General features: G+C 47.2%; 1 protein-coding gene across 1 annotated transcript in view; it reads left to right on the top strand.

Moving 5' to 3' along the window:
- The window catches only part of LOC135914590 (E3 ubiquitin-protein ligase PDZRN3-like), a 192,039-nt gene that overhangs the window by 152,228 nt on the left and 15,986 nt on the right, over positions 1–23,825 (top strand). Inside the window, exons 2-3 of the mRNA XM_070540363.1 lie at positions 18,312–18,601; positions 21,064–21,148. Coding sequence (XP_070396464.1) covers positions 18,312–18,601; positions 21,064–21,148 — 375 coding nt within the window. The remainder of the gene's footprint in view (positions 1–18,311; positions 18,602–21,063; positions 21,149–23,825) is intronic.

Below are 23,825 nucleotides of genomic sequence, written 5' to 3' on the forward strand. Positions count from 1 at the left end.
GCGAAAAGCACAGAATTTAAGTTAATCAAAATTTGCTTTTGAGGTGCTGCTGGATTTGATTCACGTGTACCTGCCCTGTCGTTACTCGGTTCGTTTCCCCAAACACTGGCATGCCTTCAGTGGAGGTTAAAGGCGATTGGCCGAAAAGTGAGTTGTAGAAAAAGAAAAAAAAACAAACTGGGAACAAATAATAATAATAATAATAATAATAATAATAATAATAATAATAATAATAATAATAATAATACACAAGAGCTATGTAACTAAATAAATCTCAGGAATAGGAAGTGCGCCTCGTTAGCCGGTGTGTCTATAATAGGAAAAACAGAAGGAAGCCGGAGATGGAAATATACAAGGAAGGAAAAAAAAGAAAAAAAGAAAAAGAAAGAAAGGGGGGGGGGACAAAACACACGATTGCTAGAATATGAGACAACAGCAGCAACTAGAAGACGAATGAAATGAAGATGCTTCTTCTTATCGTTCTTCCGCAATTCGCTGCGGGTACCATACCAGCAATAGCAGCGAGCTAGTTACACACCCGGGCGACGTCTCGACGCGGACATATGCGCGCGAGTTCAACCGCTATCGAGAAGCGAGCGGCATGATCAGCGCATTTTAGAGTTTTTCAATGTATTCGCGTGCAGTGATCCAGCGAGAGGGTTGAAAACGCTGAGCTCAACATGTCAGCTTCGGCGCGTGCAAAAAACAAAACAAAACAAAACAAAACAAAACAAAACCAACTAGTCGAAAAGAATTTGAAGGCGACCTCGACGCAGGACGAAAGCCCTCCCTCTCTCACACCAGGAAAGGCCGTCTCCTGTACGTGCGTGTGCGCTTTTCTTCCGCGACTTGGGTGGTCCCGTCAGCCGAATCGTACGCTAGCACATGACGTCACCGTTGCAATTAAGCGCCCCACAAGAAACGAAACAAACAAACAAACAAACAAACACACAAACGAACAAATTTTTTTTACATACGAGATTAGGTGAGTGTTTGTGCTAAGGTGGAACTGTACAGTTATTATTATTTTTATTTATTTATAAACACTGCAACCCCGAGTTGGGGCTTCATCAGCGTGGAGGTACATTTGTTGGGTTTCGCAAATTAGCTAACAACTGTAATAATAAAATAAATACACGGAAAGGAAGTACACGACTTGGCAATATGAACACATTGATGTACCGGAACCAATCGCAAGAGCATATAGTAAGCTTAGTGCGACATGCGAGACAGGTCACTCCTGTAGGTGCACAGCAGTTATGTATGAAGCGAAGCGATAATGCGGCGTAGTTTGGAACGAACTTGACCTGAGTTGTTTTCGGGCCTTCCATTCCTCTTTGTACACGGAAAACTCCAGCACCATTTGCTAAATACTGCAAAGCGTGTAGAAAACTCTGGGTATATAGCCGCGCCGACAGAAGTAAGGCGTCGAGTCAACTCTCCGTTGCGGCATCGCTGGTAATATTATAATTATCCTCAGTGGCATTTTTTAAAACTTACGCTCTTTCGTTGTCTAATTATTTTTTATGTAGCACGGGGATGTGTGGAATAATCGAGCGACTCTTTACCTCGATCTTTGTTAATCAAGGTGCTGCCAAATACAAAGCTGAGCACGAGAAGAGCACAGGGACGGGCACACCCACGGACTGCGCCCCATCCTTGTGCTCTTCTCGGCCATGTTTTGTGCTGCGCATCACCTTGCTTAACGATGTACGACCGACTCGCCCACAACATGCGTTATCTTACCTCGATCTCTTCCCATCAACCGATTTCGAAGATAACATAAAGGTCCTGTGCCATGCTTTGACAGACTACGTACGTATCATAGGACTTAGCAGCACCAACTCTTCAAGTACGCGACAGCGCATTTATAACGTGACGAATGTGGCGTCTCGACAGCTCCGCGTGCGTGTGTCGTTTCCTTACCTCGCATCCCTCACAGAAATTGGGATTTCGTTCTTGCGTGGGGATAAACAGGGCAGACTTTAGGCGAAACAGTGAGACAGACGAGGGAGAGGGCTCCAAGTTATAGCTCGTTCTTGCGTATACATAACGAGCGAAGGTTTTCGGCGGGGCACTGAAATAGACAAGCTTATACAGCGACCGTCCCCTGTCTGTCTAACTGTCCCGGCTAAAAAAGTTCGGGCTCATTGTTTTCACGCAAGTATTAACCGACTGTATAGGCCAGCAACATATTGCGATTTCACGCACACTGCGACGCGATTGCGTGCGCTTAACACACCTGGAGTTTTTCGAGATTATGTAGCTTATGGTTGCCTTTAAGTATGCGATAATGAATGCTGCGGTTAATGTGAATCAATCCAAAGCCGAAGGAATTGCTGAAGTCTCCTGTCCTTTTGTTTCATTCATCACAATCCAACTGAGCCTTTATGTTGAGCATTTGGCGCTAAAACCCAAGAAGTGGTACAGAAAGGAGGATAGAGAGAGGGGGGAGGTTATGGGGAGTACCTGACACGGTACACACCAAACACAGCGCACGCGCAGTTCCATCGATCCATGCACGGAATTTCCGCGACGAGCGTTTGAAGCTCCGAGTAATCGTCGCAGCTAACCCCGCAGGCCCTGACCAGGCACGGAAGGAAAGGACTGAATAAACAAACGAGGAACTCAGCCGTTTATCTCGGGGGCCCTGATGGCCATGTTGCGTGACCGTGACTCGTTCATTGAGGTGGTGTAATCTCCCCTCCCTTACGGAGGATAATTTACGGTCGTCTCATTCGCTATCTCCAGTCGGTTCGCGCTGTGTGGTCCGAGACGATATTTGGACAAGTCTCGGGGAAAAGAGATACTTGAAATAGCATATACCGCGTTTTATTTTTATTTTATTGATGTGAATGTTAGGAGAGGGTGGCGCCTTTATGTGGTGGCACCGGCTACTCCTTGTCACTTGGCAGACGAAACAAATTTGCGCAATAAGGAAGAATAGCGACACTAAATATAACACTCAGTAGAACACCGGATCAATAAAAGATATACAGTCCAACAGTACATTAGTCGCAAAGTTCTGTGCATTAGTTCAGTCCACGTACGCATATATAAAGTCCGATGTTTTGAACAGCCAAAACACACAACACATCGGCTTTCAGCTGTATAGTGCGCACAGTCGGCGTGAAAAAAAAAGAATACTGACCGTGGCACTTGATAAAAATGCCGAATTTGTGGGCACTCTGTCAATGGAGCCAGCAAAGCCTTCCGGGAACTATGTTGTTCACAAATAGAGTAAAACCTCGTTATAACGAACTCGCTTTATTCAAGATATCGCTTATTTCTTTCAAGTTCTTTTCCGCCCCCCCCCCCATCTGTACCTTACAAGATCTGTACCTTACAAGATGGAACTAAACTTTCATTTCATTTCAAGTTTTTCACAGTCTTTAGCGCATTGCGTGCAAAGTGTGACGTACCGCGAGACGCCGCTTCGTACGAAGTGACATGCGGGAAGTCCGCAGTGAGGATGTAGCATATCGCTAATTCCCAGTATTCATTGTACACGTTGTGCTCAATTTTGATAAACATTTCGAATCACTTGGGTGAGTGTGCATTCTGAACCACGCAGCAGTGCGTGTGCGTGCGTACAAGTTCCAGACCCGCTCCTAGACTCTTAGCGCTCATGATGAAAGATGTAATAGCGAACCAATCAAAAAGGTGTGCCGTCAGGTATGTATTTCTGCTTCGGAATACTGTGATGCGTCCAGTTCATGCGAAATAAAGTTTATATTCGCGATTAAGCACTGTCTTTCCATCTTTACAGCTATTTTCGACCTGGGTGCGTGCTCTCATACGTCCCTAGCCAATGACAGGGACTGATTTCCGCATTAAAAATGCATTAGTCGGCTCACTAATTCTCCCTTCGCGGAAAAGAAACGTCACAGTCAGTGCGTGGGAGACACGTAGTCAAATGCGCGCACAACTCGCTTTTCTCTAAGTCCTGTCCCGACGTTTCCCTCCATTCTCCCGCAAATTGTCTATTCAGAAGATGGCGAACAAAGACAAAAGAAACTGCAGTTTGTTCTGTAGACTGTTCCGGCACTTTACTCAAACCCTCATTAATAGTCTCTCTTATCACTCCGATACATCTTCTTCGTCGCGACAGCGACTAATTCGTCCTTATCCTCCGGGGTGAACCCTAGCCATCTCTCCGGCGACCTCGGCACACAATGCGTACTACGGGAAGTCCAATTTGTTCATCGCTCTCTATCGTTAGAATTTTTTTTTTTCGTCACTGACTTTCTCCTTTTCTTACATTTACACGTTAAGAGAAAGCTCTCCAGTTCCACTAATGGCACCCCCCCCCCCAAAAAAAAAACACTATATCTGCCGTTTCCCTCCCACGATCTTGACTGTCCATTGTGCGGGCCCTCTGCAGACAAATGCGTTTAATTCCGAGAGTCCAATCAGACACTCTGTCCCGGGGGCACACAGTCGGGCTACTGGCAGACCGGAGATTAGGCAGTTAGTTTCCCGGTCACATCCCCCATGTCATTTCTCTCTTCGCCCCCCCCCCCCCCCCCCGCGAAGACTACATCACTGATGTCCTCTTTTAATTGTTCGAAGATTTTCGAGGCACCCTGAACGTCAGCGTATGGTGTATATATGTGAATTACCGTGTAGTGAGTGTGGGTGAACGTTGCCGTCGAAAAAAAAGAAAAAGAAAAGTTATGCGAAATGCAGTTTTTCCGATCAAGTTGTTACAATAACGGCGGGCATCAAAACTGGCGCGGCAATCGCTTTATTAGTGAATGTAATTTTCCCAACTGACATGACAGTAATGACTTTGCGAGGCGCGTTACAATTGTGAAATTGAAGGCTACCAGTAATCGACGAATGGTCCTGTTGTAGAAACCGTTTCTAGCAGCTCTCTCCATAGCACCATTTCCGACAAGAAATACGGACTCAACATGCGCCACAACATTAATGGTGGTCCTAGTTAACATTTCCTTTCTATATCGCATTTCCCGCAGTTGGCAAAAAAAGTCGTTATCGGGAACCGCAATGCATTTAGCTGCAGATTTTGAGAGAGAGATCCAGAAAGGTAGTAAATATTTTCCTAATTTGTGGCAATAAAAGAACGGCTAGGTCCACTTGCAAAAAAGTTGATCCGTATTGCAGCACTGCCTTTAAATGCGATATCATCGTCGCAACCGTTGCAACAGTGAAACCCAACTTTTCATCCCCTTTTTCGCCAAGTAAACACACGGAGCTTTGCCCTGAAATAGGGGCGCCAACCATGCAAGCCCGAGATCTTCATCAACCAATAGAAGATCAAGACATCCGGCCAGACCGCTGTATTACTCTTTCTAGAGTACTAAAGTTTACTTCCTCCTCCTCCTTCGTCTACGTCATCACGCGCACAGCGAAAGACGGAAGAGGGGGACAAGAATGCACGCGATAGACTGGCCATAAATAACCCATCATCTTATCCCGGACGTTACCCATCTCTGTATCAGAATTGTTTCGTCTAATTTCTCTCGCTTTGATCCAATCGTGAAAGCGGCAACTCGTCGGAACGTTGAAATACACATCAAAGAAAAAGAAGAGAAATAGTTCTCTCCTCGAACAAAATAGGACCAACTATTTCAATTCGCCAAAAAAAAAATAAGTAATTACTTCGCGAGAGCGCACAAGAAAAAACAAACAAGACAAGCGCGCGCACCAATCTGGCGGCGTTCCCTTTGATCTACGCAGGGCGGCATACGACAAGTTTACCCAACACAGATCATCTTCGCGACGCGAGCAACAGGCCTTCTCTATGGCAGCGTGTGTAGTAGGTTCAACCAGAGCTCCTACACAGCAATAGAAGCAAAAACAAATCGGCCGGGGGAAGGGGGGGAGGGCGGTGTTATGAACTTGGGAGCGCGATCGCATCTCCCAAAGCGAACCGCCTCGAACGGGCCACACACACGCAGGCATCAGCGCGCGCCGCATCGGATCCGGTGGGAACATGTTCTTCCACGTTCGCAGCTCAAAAACAAGAAAAACAGAAATATGCCGCGCAAGAGTAGCTCGAACCGTCGTAAAGCGGGAGGCTCTAGGATTACACGTGTACACACACGCGCACGTATGCAGAAAAAAAAAAAGCTAGCGAGAAACCGCGAACTCAAATAGCGACGCGCCACCGTGACCTGGCAGCCCGCGGCAATCATCAAAGTTGCGTCTTTCTTATAACGGATCGCTGCACGTGAAACAGAGAAAAAAAAAGAAAAGAAAGAAAGGAAGAAAGGAAGGAAAGAAAGATATCGCAGTATACCAAAAAAATAAAAAGAAGTCGAGAGTGGTAGGGATCTGCTGGAGACGTGTTTCTTGTCACTAATGAGCGGTGACAGAGCAGTTTTATTTTGTCATCTCGTGGGTGGACGCTTTTCCTTTTTTTTTTCTTTTCTCCTTTTTTTTTCAAATATCGCCTCGGGGGTTTACCCAAGGTCAGCAGTCAGTCGGATTCGGGTCGAAAACTTCCCCAGAAACCGGAGGAGTCGTGGAAGCGGGGACATTTGAGACGACACGCGCGATGAGTCCTTCGGTCCTTTTGAAGCCTGCCGCGACCGCAATGTTTCTATATTTTCGTGTGTTGTTGGAGCCTAACCGTTAGGTCGCCTCCCACGTAGGAAATTACCGTTGCGGTCTTTTCCTATTTTTTTTTCATACCGTTCGTCTCCTCGGTTTCCTTTTTTTTTTCTTAAATAGAGGGCTGCCGTCGCAATAATTGCCGCAGGTATTTTGATACTGGCGGGAGTAGATTGATCAAGTTGGCGTTGGATCGTTTCGAAATTTTGCACCAATAACATGAAATGGCATAATGCAAGCGTTACGTTTTCTTTATTACGTTTTTGTCTAATATGGTGCCAAACAATCGATGTAGTTTTGATGTGTTTTTATGCATGCAATACTCCTGGAAGTTAAGGCTAGACCAGTACATTAAGACTACACGAGCGGTTAAAGCTGTAGACTTGGACGGCGCATCGAGAGTCCACAATATCGTCTCTACGAATGGCCGGTAGACTTCGTAAGGCTCTTTTACGTTAGCAAGTGCTGTTTACCATTGGATGGTCATCCTCACAAATATGCCCAACATGGCGGTAGGCTGGGTCCAACGAATGTTTCTACGTAAAATATGAACTTTGTATGTTATGTGTGTGTGCTTGCACGCATGCGTGCGTATGTTTGTGCGAATAAAATGCCAGGTAATCTTGAACTTTATTCCAGTCAGCCGAACCCCAAATTTCGCTCGAATCAATGCAAAGTTTGAACTTGAGGAAATCCTTAAAAAAGATAGACATGCTTTGAGGCTTTGGAACATACATGTAGACGAATCGACCTCAGCATTGACCAAGCACCGGTGATTGTTGGTACAAGATATATGAAGTGAACTAAGAAAGCAAAAAAAAAATTGATGAGTTTCATTTGTAGCGAACCCTTAGCGCCACAAAACAAGAAGCCAGCGAGTAAACATTTAAAAATCGAAACGATAGAGCCGTAGCTGACGCAACAGTGGCGATAAGAATGACGACGATGGCCCGATCACGACTAGTGGTGCTACTGCGACGAGATTGTTTTCACAGTCGTTGACAAAATGTCCGTAAAGCGCCCTTACACCTTGGATACAAACCGTATTCGCTAACGCCATTTATTAATACCGGCTGCTAGCTCTAGCTCCGAACATCATGGTTACTAAGACCAGTACGTTACTCGGACTAGCAGTACGAAGCAGAGCAAACTATTTCGTGTCCATCAAAGCTCAAGTTCTTTTTTGTAGTGTTGGCTGTAGTGGTGGTGGTGGCAGTGGTGGTGGTAGTAGTAGTAGTGGCAGTAGTAGTAGCAGTGGCAGCAGCAGTAGCAGTAGCAGTTGTTGCTATAGCTTTCCTTCTTGTTGCTGTTATTCTTTCTATTTACCGCGACGAAAGTGAATAAAATAGCCCAGGTATATTAACGCACGACTAACCAGTATAACCGCTCGAACAATGGCCTCCTCAATACTGAAGGAACCAACGATGCAATCTTGAGTGACGCCCCGCTAAAGGAGGAAACAAACAAACTTCCTCCCGGAATGACGGCAAATAAAATGTCACGTCGCGGAGACAACCGCCCACAATAACAACATTACAAAAAAAAAAGCACCGTGAAATGGGAAGCAAAGGTCGCTCCGGTGTGTAGTTGTAAACTGCTCTGCCCCGAGGTTAGCTGGCGAGATTTTTTTTTATCTCCACTATCGCACCTCGCTTGCAGAACGCTTTCGACGAGGATGGAAGTCACCCCGGCCCCGACCTAGACTTCTTTGAGCCTGGCGAGGCCGACCCTGTCCTTAAGCTTTACTGTCCGTCTTTTCTTCCTTTCTTGAACTGCGTGCGGGCGCTTTACGATCTTTGACGGCTGAGATGATAGCGCGCAGTTTGCTGTTTCGGTCGCATCTTCCCTCCCCCCTTCATCCGAGACACCCCACTTGCGTCGAATGGCCGTGGAGTAGGCCTTTTGTTTACTGTTCGCCGCGGCAGACGGAAAAGAAGTCGCGCTCACCTCAACGACTCTACCCGTTTGCGTCGTATCACGATTCTTTTCTGTTTATTTTCTACATCTCTGGAGCAGCGTGTCGGCGTCCTATAGACGTGGTTTCCGCGAACGGTAGCACATCCCACCTCTCCCCACCCCCCCTTCTCTCGCGGCTTCGTTCAGAGACGAGATGAGAGGTATTTACTTGGAGACACTTCCCTCGATTGAAGAAGCCAAGCCGACTTGTAAGAGAACTTCACCATGCTGCGGAGCTTTTTTCTTGGCTGTTTCTCGTACATTTTGATATGTTCTTTTTTTACATTTGCTTTTGGATAGACTAAACGAAAACAAACATAGGAGGCTTTCTGATCTTCGTGGTACCATCGAGGTCGTTTTACAAACTGCTGCACGATCATTCCTGCGAATGCGCGACACGGCAGAAGTCATAAGGGGCCTGCGGGGCAGAAAACTGAACCAGTTTGTAGACCTTCACGGTGGAGATCGCCGTTAGAACAGACGACAAAAAAGAAGGTCGTCGGGTGTCCGCTTTTACGTCGTCTGCTCTGTCTCCATATTTTTGGATGGGGCGAATCGCTCTTTCTTTTCGCGGGCCGGGCCATATTCCGCGATCCAAGCCACGATCAAATCGCACTGTGCAATACCCGCTCCACAGAAGAACTGCTGGCTGCGTCATTCGCTGTAACCACGTGACGCACAAGAATCGGTGATTCCGCCCGTGGCGTAAATCTATTTAGGGAAAGAAGGGGTCGGAGGTGGTCGGGGAGAGAGTACGCAGTGACGTCATCGTATATTGTCGCCTTAATGCTGTACAGCTAGTTCAGCGAAAAGGATCCGTGTTATCCCCACTCGCGTATCTGCAGTGGAAGCCGTGAATACGGTAACGAGTTCTCGTTCATGACCACGTGAATATTTCTTGTTGGAGCCGCGATGTCTGATCACCTGAGTGGGAAGTGCGGCTATGGACTTCGTCTCATTGCTGTGACAGCTTGCGAGTTCAGATGCATGTCGGGGAAAAGACACTACAAGCACGAGTGAGCTAGACTATATCAAAAAATAAAATCTGGGGTCTTACGTGCCAACAGCTAAATCTGATTAAAGGACACGCCGTATTGAGGGAGAACAATTTTCGCCACCCGGGCGAGGTTATCTCTAGCAGGCCGTTGTGCTATCTGCTCACGAGAAGAACCTCGGATCCGAAGGTGCAAGCGCGGAACAACCTCTCGGAAATAACGGCGTACGTCATGAATAAGAACAGACGAAACGGCGCTGTGTGCCAGCTTTTCCTCGCGTCTTGTTTCCCCGTCTCTGTTTGCGTTAAATATGCACAACCAATTAGCCCAGACGTTCACGCTTGCAAAACATACATGACTACTCGGGCAAGCGTGACTACTCGGACTACTCGGGACTCGGGCAAGCGTGTCGCACTCTTGCCGATAGCGCCAATCAATCAGTATCGATGCCAACAGGTACCGCTAGGTGTCGCACTTCCAGTTCGGAACCCACCGTTCGGCCGCCTTGGATAGGTGTCACCGGGTCTGTAACGCTGATGACGTAATGAGAAGGTGATGTAATGAGAAGCATTGGTTGCTAACGTTTATTTCCGGACACAGTATCAATGGCCATCTGCTTTCCTTTTCTTTCCTTGTTGTGGCCGAGGCAGAAGATGCAAGCGAGAATCTGTGGCACTTTCCAGAAGCGGCCCCTAAGTGACGTACGTACTGTCCAAAGGGCGCGAAGCGTTCAACCATGTTTCGAAAAAGACACGAGACCATTAGCGAAACGACGAAGTTGTTAGCAAGACGGGGAAAAAAACGAGAAACGTCGCTGCAGAAAATAGCGCGGAAAAGCAAGGTTGTTCTGCAACCTGCCCAAGAACGAGCAAGCGGAACAGCTTAGGCCGTTAGCCTCTCCGAGGATTAATTTTTATGGGTCCATTTCCTCCGAGCGAAGCTCGGTCTTCGAGGAGCTCGTCTGTCTCTCTTTATGGTTTCTCCTAGATGGCGCTGAAGAACACCTGTTACTCGCTAGGAAATGGCAGTGCCGTTGTATACACTGAACCGCTTTGCTTGCTTGCTTCGTTGCGGTTTCTCCAGTGTGGTGTTCGCTACGCCGCGTAATAGGAGGCTGCGGTTTTTCAACATAGCAAATGACCACGAAAAGTAGAACATTCTGTTGTTGTTGTTGTTTTGTTGTTCGCTGTAATTGAAGAGAACGCGCTGTGGGGGTCCAGCGGCTATGGCGTTATGCGACTGATCTTAAGGTAGCGGGCTCCACTTCCACTATGGCGTCATTCATAAGCCGATATGCGCTTTCGCAATATTAAAGACTTACTTTTTTTTACATGAGCGGAAGGGAAATACGAACTATCTTCTAAAACACACGTGAGTTGTCTAGGCTTCTTACTACGGACACTGTTTGGACAACCTCAAAAATAGTCTTCAAGCTCGAGCAAGATTTAAAAATGGATGCGATAAATCTGCCGAGGAGTGACGTCAGCGTTTCCGGCCAATAAGGGCTCGCGAGAGAAAGTTTATCGCGAGATTGGCGCGCAGCGCGCCCGTTACGAATCAGCTTCGAACATTCGTTGTTGATTCTCTGAGGGTGACAAAATTATTTGACGCACAACGTAAAACTTGCCTTTCATCGCTTTCACAAAGCTTTGACTTCCCGCTTTTTTACTTACAAAAGACAAGTAATGTCCGATCGAGAGCCTCGTACACAGCACGGCCCCCTCTTTACCCTCTTTCTTTTTTCTTTTTCTCTGATTTCGACACGCGCCATGCATCGCTATTCAAGCGCCCGGCATCACCATCCTTGGGGGCAATTATTTCGCTTTCAGAAGAGGGTCTGAATACGACGCCCACTTCAAGAAAGAGTCGACCCCGGGAAGCCCCCCGACGAGCTTGGGGCGCATGCGCGATCGATAAGTGCCTTCCTGTGGCGACGCCCAGGCTTCACTAGTGCATGGGCGAGGGGGCACACACACGCGACCGTTCACCTAGTCGTCTGCTCCTGGCATCGTCTGCAAGAGATGTCGTCTGCACGGCCGACCGCTAAGCCGCGTGGAGGCCCGTCCGGCTTAACCTTCTCCTCGACGCTATGCCACACAGTCCTTTTATTTTCCTAACTCTCTTCTCATCGCTGTAGCTTCAAGCTCGTCTTTATGCGCTTCGGAGTTGGAGTACATTCCGGTTCTTTCGCATATCTAATGCAGCTTTTGGGTCACCATCTGCAGCCACCATTCCTCGCATTCACCGCACCGTCCGCGACAAGGCCTAACGGCCTCATTGCAGGCGACATCCAATATACGCTTCGTAACTCGAATGTCTTTCGGCCTCTTTGTTGCCACCACAAGGCCGATCGCGCACGGGCTAGCTGGAGAACAAGGGAACCGTCTGTTCTGCCTTCGATGCGGCTTGGCTTGTCTTTTCTTCGGACCGCGTCTGCACTATGTTGACCGACCGAGCGCGACGCTTTATCAGATTCGCCTGGATGCGCGCGCCGCTATCTTCTTTCTTCGGCTTCTGGAGCGGCTCCGCGACGACCCGCGCGTCTCTGGCTTCTGTCTGGCCGTCACCGGAACCACCCTTCGGCTCGGTTCGGCTCGGCTTGACTCGCAGTCTAGCGTTACGGATATGTTTGCACACTCCGCCGCCGTTTCGCACCGGGCAAAGTCCCCCCGCCCCCGCCCGCCTGTATCTGCCTGCTTCCTCTGCAGGTGGTGGCGTAATCCTTTTAGCGCTCGGCGGCGCGACGAAGGATCTGACGTTTGACGAAGGGGCCTGTGTTTGACAAAGGAGCCTCATCTCGTTACACCGGATGAGGTAAACAGGGACGCCGGAAGCGCGACTGATATAATTTGTGCACACTAATAAATTTGAAGGCACCAGGAAATATAAATGCGACTTTAGTTTTGCCTGCGAAGTGAAGTGAATGCACGACGCCTTGAATGTGTGATTTCATTTGGGGAACGAAGTCGACATTACGTTTTGTTCTTATTTTTCCGTCGTTCGTCTTCAAGCATCGCGTAATGAAAATTCATTGCACAAAGCCGTTTTACTACATATACACTCGCAACTTCTGCGCTTTAACCAAGTGAGAGGGCGCATTTGTCGCAGCAAGAGGCAAACACAAAAGTTACGGAAACGTGAAATACGTCGGAGTAAAGGAATTCGGAAAATTTCGGTGAGCACACAAGGCCAGGAGAGTAGAGGGAAATCACGGACATGCGCAGACATTGCGTGGTCTTCTTTTTATGGGTAAACGTACCAACTATGTCAAGAACAAGTACTTCGGTAGTGAACTTACGATTTAAAAATAGAGAGAGAGAGATTCATCGCAAATGCTGAGCAGGACACGCAACGAAAGTACAGGCGTACGTGAAAGCTTTTGGAACCCAAAGGCGTACGTTTATATTCAGCCCTCATATACACAGGTAATTGTGACCTAAATTTCCGCGCAATCTCTGGTATCAAGGAACATATCATAGCTATGTGGTGGCCTAATGCAGCCGAGCAAAAGCGCCAAGATAGGGATACAGCTCGAGTAGAAAGAGCAAAGTCCACAGTTGGCATTCAGTTTTGCGCCTTCGTGTGGACAAACAGCGCGAAGACTAGTCACATTGCTGAGGCAGCAATTGCTATTGAACCTGTATAGACTACTAATCTAACGGCGCACCTCTCTGTCGACTCAGATCGAAAAAGAGTAGTGTACATCGAAGGAACAAACTAAGAACCGAGCACATCACAAGATATTAACGCGTCAAAAGTGCACACGTCACAAGAGCATCATCGCAATTGAAACGTGTAGAACAAATTTCATATCCGATTCATGATAATCCTGTATTTGGTGCATTCTTTAAAGCGATGAACTGAGAAACGAAATTTTAGGCATGACAATTTGGACTCTGTTACTCCTCCTGCTAAATGTTACAATTCTATACGATAGACCCGCGCCGTCAGGCTATGTCCCTTAGCTATCCTTCCGGGGTCGTATAGCCACCGTGAAGGTTAACCACAATGAGCAAAAAAATTTAAATTATGGGGTTTAAGGTGCCAAAACCACCTTCTGACTCCGGAAACTTCGACTACCTGGGGTTCTTTAACTTGCACCTAAATCTAAGTACACGGGTGTTTTCGCATTTCGCCCCCATCGAAATGCGGCCGCCGCGGCCGGGATTCGAACGAGCAAAATACACCTCTGTCAGAATAACAATAACAAAAACCAGGCATTACGGAGCAAACGTCGAATGCTTTGTAAGGACGGTGCACTAAGTTAACATGTTTAAAGGCCACCGAACCAGAAAACAAAAAAATAATCCGACTCCATCCTTCGGAAAAAAAAACAAACCGGAAAGGCTGTAAGGCGTGTTTTGTTTAAGTATAACTTCGGCCGTACGCGCGCGCTTACACCACGAAAAAAGTTCAAATTCGCAGTCGAAGCGTTCCCGTTCACTTGCCACTCGACACGCGATCGAGCCGACCGAAGCCTGGGAAAAGCAGAGGCGGCCTGCAGCTTCCAAATTTGCGTCGCCGGCCCGCTTCGTCGTTCTATCCATCTATTTCCTCTCGCATTACATTCTCGTTGTGTTCCATGGCAATCACGAAGTGCTCAGAGAGGCCATAATTCACTTGCGCAAAGGGGACCGGAAGCGGAGAAAAGCGCGAGACTGGAGAATCCATTAAAGCTTTCACCGCGCTCTAATTAGACCTTCGGCGTCCATCATCCGCCGCCCATGCGAACGTTCCGTGCAAATTCTTAATGGAGGCGTGCCGCCACTTCCCCCACCCCAATACTCCTGCTCTCTTGTACGCTTTGGTTATTGCCTTCCGAGCACAATTGCCCCAGCGAAAGCCGGAAGCCAAAGAAAAGACGGTAAATGTATTGGGGCTAATGAAAGCTTACGGCCACTTCGCCCGGAGGCTGCCGACAAAATAGGAAGTTGCAGGATTTCATAGAAAGGCTCTTTCCCGGCTCCGGGATCGATAATTCTAGTGTTATTTATTTGTCCTTTCTCTTCGCCCGTGTTGCTCATCGACAATTATGCTGAACTCAGAGGAGGAGGGGACTGCACGCAATGCACCAAAAATGGGGCGACTGGCGCTGGTCTGGACGCTGCCCAACTCCGCCATATCGTCAGCTGCAGATTGACTGACGATTGGCTGCGCCTGCGCAAATGGCCGCGACGTCAAGATGTCCAGGAAAAAAAAATTGGGGACTCTCATCGTCTTCGATGACGTACGTGCGCAAGTTACGCGGTATGGACCCAAAACAGTTTCAACTCGGGCTTTCTTGCCTGTAAAGCGTGCTTCGCCGTTTTAGGTGTCTTGTTGCGGCAAAGCCACATTGCGTACCGAAAAGCATGTTAGTTTTTTTGCGTAGTTCAGGTACTATTTAAATGTGTGATGGATTGCGTGCTTTACGTACGGGGACAATAAACACCGTGTCAGATAAACCTATGAACACAAAGCCTTGTGCTCCACACAAGTTACAGAGCTTGTAGACAAAATTAAAGCTCAGCCAAGCGTGTGTTCTGGCGGGCATTTCTTTCATTTCTCAGAATTCACAAAGAAAGAAAGAAAGAAAGAAAGAAAGAAAGAAAGAAAGAGAGAGAGAAAGAAAGAAAGAAAGAAAGGAAATATAACCACACAGAATGATGATACTAAAACAAGTTGTAAAAGAAGCACAAGTCGAGGATGCTGCAGTTTACGGAAAGTAAAAGAAACGAACTTTTTTCTCGCTTTATGCACGAGAGAGCTCCTTCCAAGTGCCGAGTTGCAAATACATTTCTTACTTTTTTTTCTTGTAATCACACGTTTTCTCTTTTAGAGCCTGCTTCACCGTGCTTAACTCCATCCTCGCCACAGTTCCCGCTCTCTTTTGTTTTTTCTTCTTTCCTTCCCGTAATAGCATCGTAAGGCTCTCCGAGTACAAGTCGGCAGCATCATTAGAGTTCTGCCAGCTTCAGTGCCGAAATTTTACCGGCTTCTTTCGATCACGTTTCTTTCTTTCTTTAGTACGCAAACCAACAATGCAATCATTTATCTCGTTTCTGCACATTCATTCACTTCGCTTCTGTCAGCACTCTATGCCTTGAATTCTGTATTACACTCTGCACGTTTTGTTACTTCTGTCCTTTTGGTCAGATGACAGCACCTATATATATATATATATATACTAAGACACGCATGCACATCGACACGTTTTCTTTGCCTTTACTACCTTCTTTAGGGCTCTACTAAGGATTGCTCCTCCTTGAGCGTGCTTGTTCGTACTGGCCCATTGCCGCACACTTTTCTCTTAGTGTCGCAGCCACTTCAATCCGCTCGGCGAAAGATGGCGCACGTCCGCCACCGGTGCCGACAAGCACCATTTGTATCCTCCGACAATCCGCTCGCTCTCCCTTCATCCTTTCTTTGTATTTTTTTTGCGTTGCGTGCTCGGACGCGTGCCAGCCGCTCCACCGTTTCGTACGTTCCGTGGCCCGCGCGAGGTAGTGCCCTCGCCCGTATCCTCGCTTTCGTGTTTGCCTATAGTTTCGTTGTTCCCTGTCCGCCATTATTACCGTCTCAGCGTTGCTCGCTTTAAAGTGCGCGTGTTTTTTTTTCTATATATAGAACTGAATCCGCGAAAGTGTTGCGCTCTTCTTGCCATCCCCGTTGCGGTTTGCGCCTTTCTCGGCAGAAAAACAGGCGCGCATTGAAGCCGATGCTGCCGCGTTTTTCCAAGGGTAGGAAGTTTGGGAAAAAAAGGAAGAGGTCTTCGAAAGCGAATTTCGGAACCATTCTCTCCTACTTTCACCGCTATTCCGTTTTCGCTCTATTTTCCTGCTCGTTCACTCGCATTTCTTTTTTTTTCTTGGCGCCTACTATTGTTATGCAGTTGCTTGGGAGGCGGCGCTCAGCGTCTGGCAAGCACACCGTTCCCATTTTTCCTTCTTCTCCAGGCTCTTCGCTTGCGCTGAGCCCGAGTTTGCGCTTCTCCTGGTCGCAAGTCTCCTTCGCCTACTTTTTCACGTTTGTTCTTTCTTTCTTCCTTTTGTTGCTAAGTTGTTTCTCGCGGTTATTCCAGGAGTGCCATCGTTCCTTTCAAGGGTGCTGGGGTTCTTTTGCTTTCTTTTCTTTCTCTCTCAATCTATTTCCTAGCTCGGCGTACATGCGACGCGCTAAGCCTTTTGCTCCGTCACGGTCCGCCGGTTTGCGCCGTGCCGGAGCGGACGCGGCGAATCGCCCAAAATGCGCCGACCGCTTCCGTTTCGCGTGTCTACGATTTCCGCAACGTAAGCAGCGGCTACAGAAAGAGTGATGTCTCCTCTCTATTGTTTTTATTTTCTTTTGCGTTCCTGGTTACTCGTTCGTATACAGAGGTAGACACTCCTCCGCGCTCTGGATATATATCGGCGGAGTCCTGTCAGTTCCTCTGTAGTTTTTCTTAGCGTACCAGCGTCTTTTTTTTTCTTTTTCGTGTATTGTTGCGGGAAGAAATGTTCTTGTCTGAGTGTGTGTGAGAAGGTGTAAAGTATTTCCGTGCGTGCCTTTTCTTCTGTGAGGGGGGGGGAGGGCAGAAAGAGGGGGCTATTATTGTATAATATTGTAGTGGGTGGGTTGAGCGGTCCATGTGTGTTTTTGTGTTCATTAGTGTGTTTGGGAGGGATTAATGGAGGGTATTTGTGTATTTATGTATGTGTAACAGCGGCAGAAAGAAATTGTTGCTGCCTTAGAATCTTTGTCGCGTCACGCTGGCTGCTGCAGTACCCTTAACGCTTCGACACAATTGTTTCTCCAACAAAAAACACGCCTAATTGGTGTGCGCCATCAGGAATTATATTGACCGTGGTTCTAGGTGTTTCCTGTTGACGTTTCGCTAACACTCGCGCACGGTTGCGGATGGCCGGGTGAGAAGCCGATGAAAATGTATTGTTTAATCGCATCTTCAAAGGTTACCCGCAGTAGCGGCGTGGTTCACGAAGAATCTACTGACCACCGGATTACGCCATAACCTTTAAATGATGGTGCATGCAGTAACGGGTGTGAATTCATGAACTCTAAAGCTGCCTTCGTGTAGTGCGAAGCAATAATAAATGGGCAGAAATATCCAAATGGGCAAAGCCCGAGACAATAAATAAATAAATAATTCCTAGCTACAGCGCCCCCATACTGTTGGCAAGTTTGGCGCGGCCAGCTGCATCGCAAAAGGGTCATTCTCCTACCTTTGTTGTCGTAACAACAGCTTTTGTAACACGTCGAAAGGAGTACCTAACGTCACTGCCCTAGGTTTATTGAATTTTCTGAAGCAAATAATTGTGTTGCATTATACATTGCCGGGTTGATTTAGTGATTGATTGATTGATTCATTCGTTCATTCATTCATTCACTCAGTGGCATGACCGTAGATGTATTGATTGTCTGACGGCTAGACGCTCAATATCTATACGTTGAAGGACGGAGTGGTACATTCGGGATTTCACATGTGCTGCTAGCATATAATAATTATTTCGTTTGCAGATGAACAGCGCAGGACCTAAGTGAACTCGAATAACTTGAAGGGCGTTCGCAGATTTCAGCCATATTGTAGCTGCGACTCATTCATTCATTCATTCATTCATTCATTCATTCATTCATTCATTCATTCATTCATTCATTCATTCATTCATTGACCCCTTCTTGCGAACGTTCGTTCACTGGCCTATTCGTACATTGACTCGTTTCCTGTCGCGTAAACGTGCTCATTGATTCTTCGACCGGATGGATAGATGCATTCGATTTAATACATGACGTTTTCCGTGTGCGCAGGTGAACGGCCGAGACGTGTCGAACGCTTCGCACGAGGAGGCGGTGGCGGCGTTCCGCGCCGCCTCGGAGCCCATCGTGGTCGAGGTGCTGCGCAGGGAGCGCCGGAACGGAACCGGAAGCAGTTCGTCGGACTTCGGCGGAAGCGGAAGTAGCTGCGCCGGAGGAGGCCGCGCCAAACAGGCCGTCGCCTCGCCCCCCGGTTTCGCCCAGGGCCACAACGACGCCGCGGCGCAGACCGAGTTTCCGTGGTGGGCGCCGCCGCCGTGGGAAGGGTCGTTCCTCCCAAACGGGTACGTGTGTGTGTGTCGACGAATTGTGTGAGCCTTGTGTGAGCCGTATGAGCCCTGTCGAATCGCATTTTATTTATTTATTTATTTATTTTACCCTCAGGGTTTGCACATTGCAGAGGGGAGGGGCATATTACAGACGAAAATTGGAAAAACAATTGATACAATCACAATAAGAAGCATGAACAATCACCAGCTTAATAAAAAAATGAACTGCTCATCCCAAATTTTTGCAACCGCTCTCCCAGATGCATAATCATGGGTATGGGTATGGGCATTATCAGGCATGGGTATGCCTGGCAGCATTTGTATAACTTGTATAACTTGTGTATTCTTTCACCAGTGCGATTTTGTAAAAGTGTTCACTTGTATTTTTGTGTATTTTCCTTTTCATCTGTGCTCTTTAATAGTGTTCACTTGTGTTTACCGCTGTATACTCCAATGCATTTTCTGTACATTTTCTTAACCCACTCCTGCTATAGCGCTAATTGCGCTGCAGTATGTATAAATAAATAAATAAATAAACTGAACCAGTCGCATCCAAGATAAAGCAGAGTAATTTGAACGTCTAAAACTAAGCAAAAATAAGCAAAAAAAACAGAAGGACAAATTCAATACAAATAATTAAGCAATATTAAGCATGTTATTCAAGAAATCCTTAAAGCGCATTCTATCCGTCACAGCTGTAGCTGCTCGTGGCAGCTGATTCCATTCGGAGGTGGCTCTAGGTAAAAATGCATGCGAATAGGTTACAGTTCTACAACGACGAACGTCAACTTTTTGGAGGTGGTCAATTCTAGATGAAATGAACGGAGGGGATTTAATGAACTAATTGCGGAGATGATTGCTGTGATAGTAAATTTTATGAAAAAGATCGAGAGAAACCTCGGAGAAACGCCAAACCACTTCAGACTCGTGTAACATGCTGCACAAAACATATTTTGCATTTACGAGTACCAGTGAGATCGCACTGTGCATGCAGGCACCCTGCTGCGGCGCCGGAGGATGCTGCGACTCGTTCCTTTATCGTACCAGTACTGCCGACGCCAGCCGATGGGTGGCAAGAAAAAATAAGCGCCCGTACAAACGACAAGAGATGCTTGTCTGAGTGTCAAACGATGAGTCTTGCCCAGTACAAAGCCGAAATCTTGTAATGCTTGTAAGAGTCGCCGTGCATCTCAGTCGTGTGCCTCCCATGTTGCCTCCTCCTCCTCTGGCAAGGCTGCGTCTTATGGCGCTGTTGTCAAGTTCGGAAAGCTTCGGCGCAGGAGAGAGAGAGAGAGACAAAGGAAGGACAGGGAGGTTAACCAGAGATCACCTCCGGTTGGCTACCCTGTACTTGGGGAGGGGAAAGGGGATGCAATAGGTGAGAAAGAAAGAAGGATAAAAAAAGAAAGGGAAAAAAAACCTAAGCACACATACGCACATACACACGAACTATTTCTGTGGGCACTGTCACGCAGCCCGCAAAGGCATTCCTAGTGTTACGCAGTGTCACCGTACAGTCCCACGCCACACAGTGTATTGTCACAATTTGTCAGAAAGTCCCGTGTCTTTCAAGTTTCGGCGCAGGATATGCTCGCATAGCGCGAAGCTGGACGCAACGTCGTTATGAATGAGGTGGTGGAGTGTTGCTGTGAATTACATTCCCCATTCCATTTCGCGGAGCGACCTAGTGGGATAACCTCATTTTCACTCCTTTCAGTTCTGGGGAGTTGAATGTCCGGAGTGAATGCCTATTCGCAGAATTGCCGCCACAGTAACGTTCCATACTTCCTTTCCTTTTCGCATTCTCACATGGTGCCACAAGAAAACAGCCTTGACAGCATCAAGTATTCTCATTCTAGGCAACCTGGCATGGAATCACGCGATACGAGATCTGGAGGTCGCGGGTACGTGCGAAGGCGCGTCGTGTGGCGTCGGCCCCGCGGCCCAGGCCTTTAGCGCTGGTAAACTGACAACCGCAATGCGTAAATGTGGAAGGAATGCGCGAACAGGTCTACACGTCCACTTGTGCGCTTGGCACTTGTACGGTGCGAAATTTTAGAAGCATTTGCGGAAACAAATTCATTTAATTCAATTCAGACTAAATTAGGCGCAACGCCATTCCCTTTTCGTTCACACGCAGCCAGTCATAATCCCGTTTACATTCTATACAGGGCTTCGAAAGAAAGAAAGAAAGAAAGAAAGAAAGAAGGAAAGAAAGAAAGAAAGAAAGAAAGAAAGAAAGAAAGAAAGAAAGAAAGAAAGAAAGAAAGAAAGGAAGAAAGAAAGAAAGCGGAATTATTCCGATATCTATTACATTCCGCATGGACCTCGGTCAGGTTTTATTTGTCTACTGTGCCATCATCATATTGCTTCATGAAGAAACAAAAAATAGTTAAAAAAAAGAGAAAGCAAGTAAAACCTGAAAACAAAAGGCATAAAATCATGTTTTTTATTTGTGTTTTTTTTCCTTCTTTCAGGTTAAGCATACCTCCACCTCCGCTGAGCCCACCGAGCAGGAATGAAGACCAAGATGATGACGACGGCTACGACATAGAATATGAGGTAGGCTGAAATTAATTAATTAACTATTAATTAATAAATAAATAATTATTTATTAATTAATTTCATCAGCCAGGCCAGATGCATTATAGGGAGCGGGGAGTGACTAAGCAGGAACAAAATGTTTTAACAAGTTATTGCAAGCGTAGATACAGACTCCATCATTATAGTTACCGCGAAATACAGTATCTGAAGTAATGCGAAACTGGATGCGACCAGCGATCGATGTCACCGATTCGAAAAGGTGGATCCAGTACTGAGAGGTCCGGAGTATGAAGAATTGGGAGCAGGTTCGCATTATACGCACGATACGATTTCCATCTTCTGAGTATGTATGCCTAAGTCGTGACGCTGAGACCACGTGGCCGGTCAGCGCCTCCTAGATAGCACAGATCTAGGAGGCACTGACCACCCACGTGATCTCAGCGTCACGTGCTTTTGCCCCGCAGCGTAGCACAGGTGCGGAAAGTCGAACCAAGGTTTATCAAAATACGTCGCGAAGCTTGGAACAAAAAAGCAAGCCTAAACGTATCGCCAAAGCTATCCCTTAGTGGTGCACGATTAAGGCGCGACTAGTTGAGAGGGGACACTGAAACTACAAAAGCTATGTGAAAAGAAAAAAAAGTGCTCGGAAATTTTTAATCAGAATACTGTCGTACGAGTAAACATTCCTTCAAATATTTTTCCTGTACTAAAACACCAAATGCGATTTTTTTCTTTTCCATTTCACAATTTATTAGTTCATTCTTGGAGATCCCTACCAACAAGCCATTCCGGCGCAGCATTTGGCAAGACTGTACAAACCAACTATTATGTCCTGCGAAATGGCGTTCTTCACTTGAACGCCATCCGAGTGGTTTTTTTTTCTTTATTTCCTTGCGTGTTTATTCAAAAAGTGGTGCGCGCTTCACTTCAAATTCTGAGTGACCTAGCGCACAACATTCATTGGCGCAAGTTGTGAGGGCTGATTTTTTGTTAACGTGCAACTTCACGCTGCGGCGTCCGATGCGCCGTGTCTCGTCACAACGATAAATGCGGAACGGTCCGCGAGGAATCGTCACACCACGTCCGTTCACTTTCCCTAACACAGGGTCTGAGTGCCCGACGGGCGGCAAAATTAGTAAGTCGAATGCTTTCCAAATGATAATGGGGGCAACGTTGCCTTGCCTGATATCTCTCGGACATGAATTCATGGTGTTAAAAAAAAATATGGGGTTTTACGTGCCAAAACCACTTTCTGATTATGAGGGACGCCGTAGTGGGGTGCTCCGGAAATTTCGACCACCTGGGGTTCTTTAACGTGCACCTAAATCTAAGTACACGGGTGTTTTCGCATTTCGCCCCCATCGAAATGCGGCTGCCGTGGCCGGGATTCGATCCCGCGACCTCGTGCTCAGCAGCCCAGCACCATAGCCACTGAGCAACCACGGCGGGTAATATACATGGTGTCGCGCAGAATCGCAAATGGTTTTGTGAAATCGTTTCGCAAGCGTTCCTATACATGACGGCGGTGTGCTGGCCGTACTATTTTCATCCACTAAAACGTGCTTTGTTTGGTCAGTTATGTTGGTCGCATTATTCTAGTGGAATAAAAGTGAAGTTGCTTTTGACACCTTTCTGGCACTGTCATTCATTTCCATCCTATTCGCTCACCTTCCTAAAGAACCTACTGGAGCGATTGCCGCCAATAACAGCCTAATTATATTCGCATTAAGGCATACGCCACTCCTATACAGTAAAAGCTCGTTAATTCGAACCGCAAGGGGAAGCCGCTTCAGTTCGAATTAACGAAAGTTCGAACTAACGAAAGTGAAGGAGGGCAACAGTACACTGCGATTTGGAAGCAGTAGAGCATGCCAGAAATTTGGCGTGTCAGAAAGTGATGGCATGTGCCGCGGCCACACGCCATCTTCAAGTCGAAGCTCTGGGTCCGACTGTGCCACACCACCGATGTCCACCGAAACGAACGTTAGCCGAGGCTTAACACCATCCCAATGAATCGCGATGGCCGATACCTCCTAAGCTGAAAACAGGTGCACAACCGATGAAGACTGCCGAGACAAAGACGCTGAACATGTGAAGGTGGCGAAGGCCCTGATTCGTTGGTTCTTGATTGCAAGCGCAGCTGCGACGTACTTGATTCGCTGTGTTTTGGAGCTTGCCGTGCCATCTCCGCCAACATTAGCAGCTGTACAAGATTTGCAAAGCCTCCGAGATTCGCAACTGGCAAGAAGTCTCCGAGGTTACGTTGAGCGGAGAGGCGGCAGCCGCCGCTGCCTTCTGGCTGACCCCGCGTCGGTTAGATTTTTGTCCGATTTTGCCTTCTCTCGCCGTTCTCTCCGTTTCGGAGGCAATACAGCCTTGTGTGTAGGCAGTAGGCGCGTTTCTCTGGCCGTGTGCCAGGCGAGCGTAGTTCGAATTATCCGTGAGGGAACCTTCTCGCGTTCGAATTAACGGACTTTTTTATACATAGACGTCTATGGAGCTTGGCCGGACCAAATCGTACAGTTCGAATTATCCATAAATTCGAATTATTGAAGTTCGAATTAACGAGCTTTCACTGTAATTTAACGACACGCTGGCGCTTCAGCTGAGGTGAGTCGCAAGCTCGCCTCAGCCTGAAAAATGCATGCTGGCGCAGCGGTCGAAACGCCCAGCGCTAAGGAAAATTCAAACATTC

This window comes from Dermacentor albipictus, chromosome 6 (assembly GCF_038994185.2).
Source record: "Dermacentor albipictus isolate Rhodes 1998 colony chromosome 6, USDA_Dalb.pri_finalv2, whole genome shotgun sequence".
NCBI classification, from domain to species: domain Eukaryota; kingdom Metazoa; phylum Arthropoda; class Arachnida; order Ixodida; family Ixodidae; genus Dermacentor; species Dermacentor albipictus.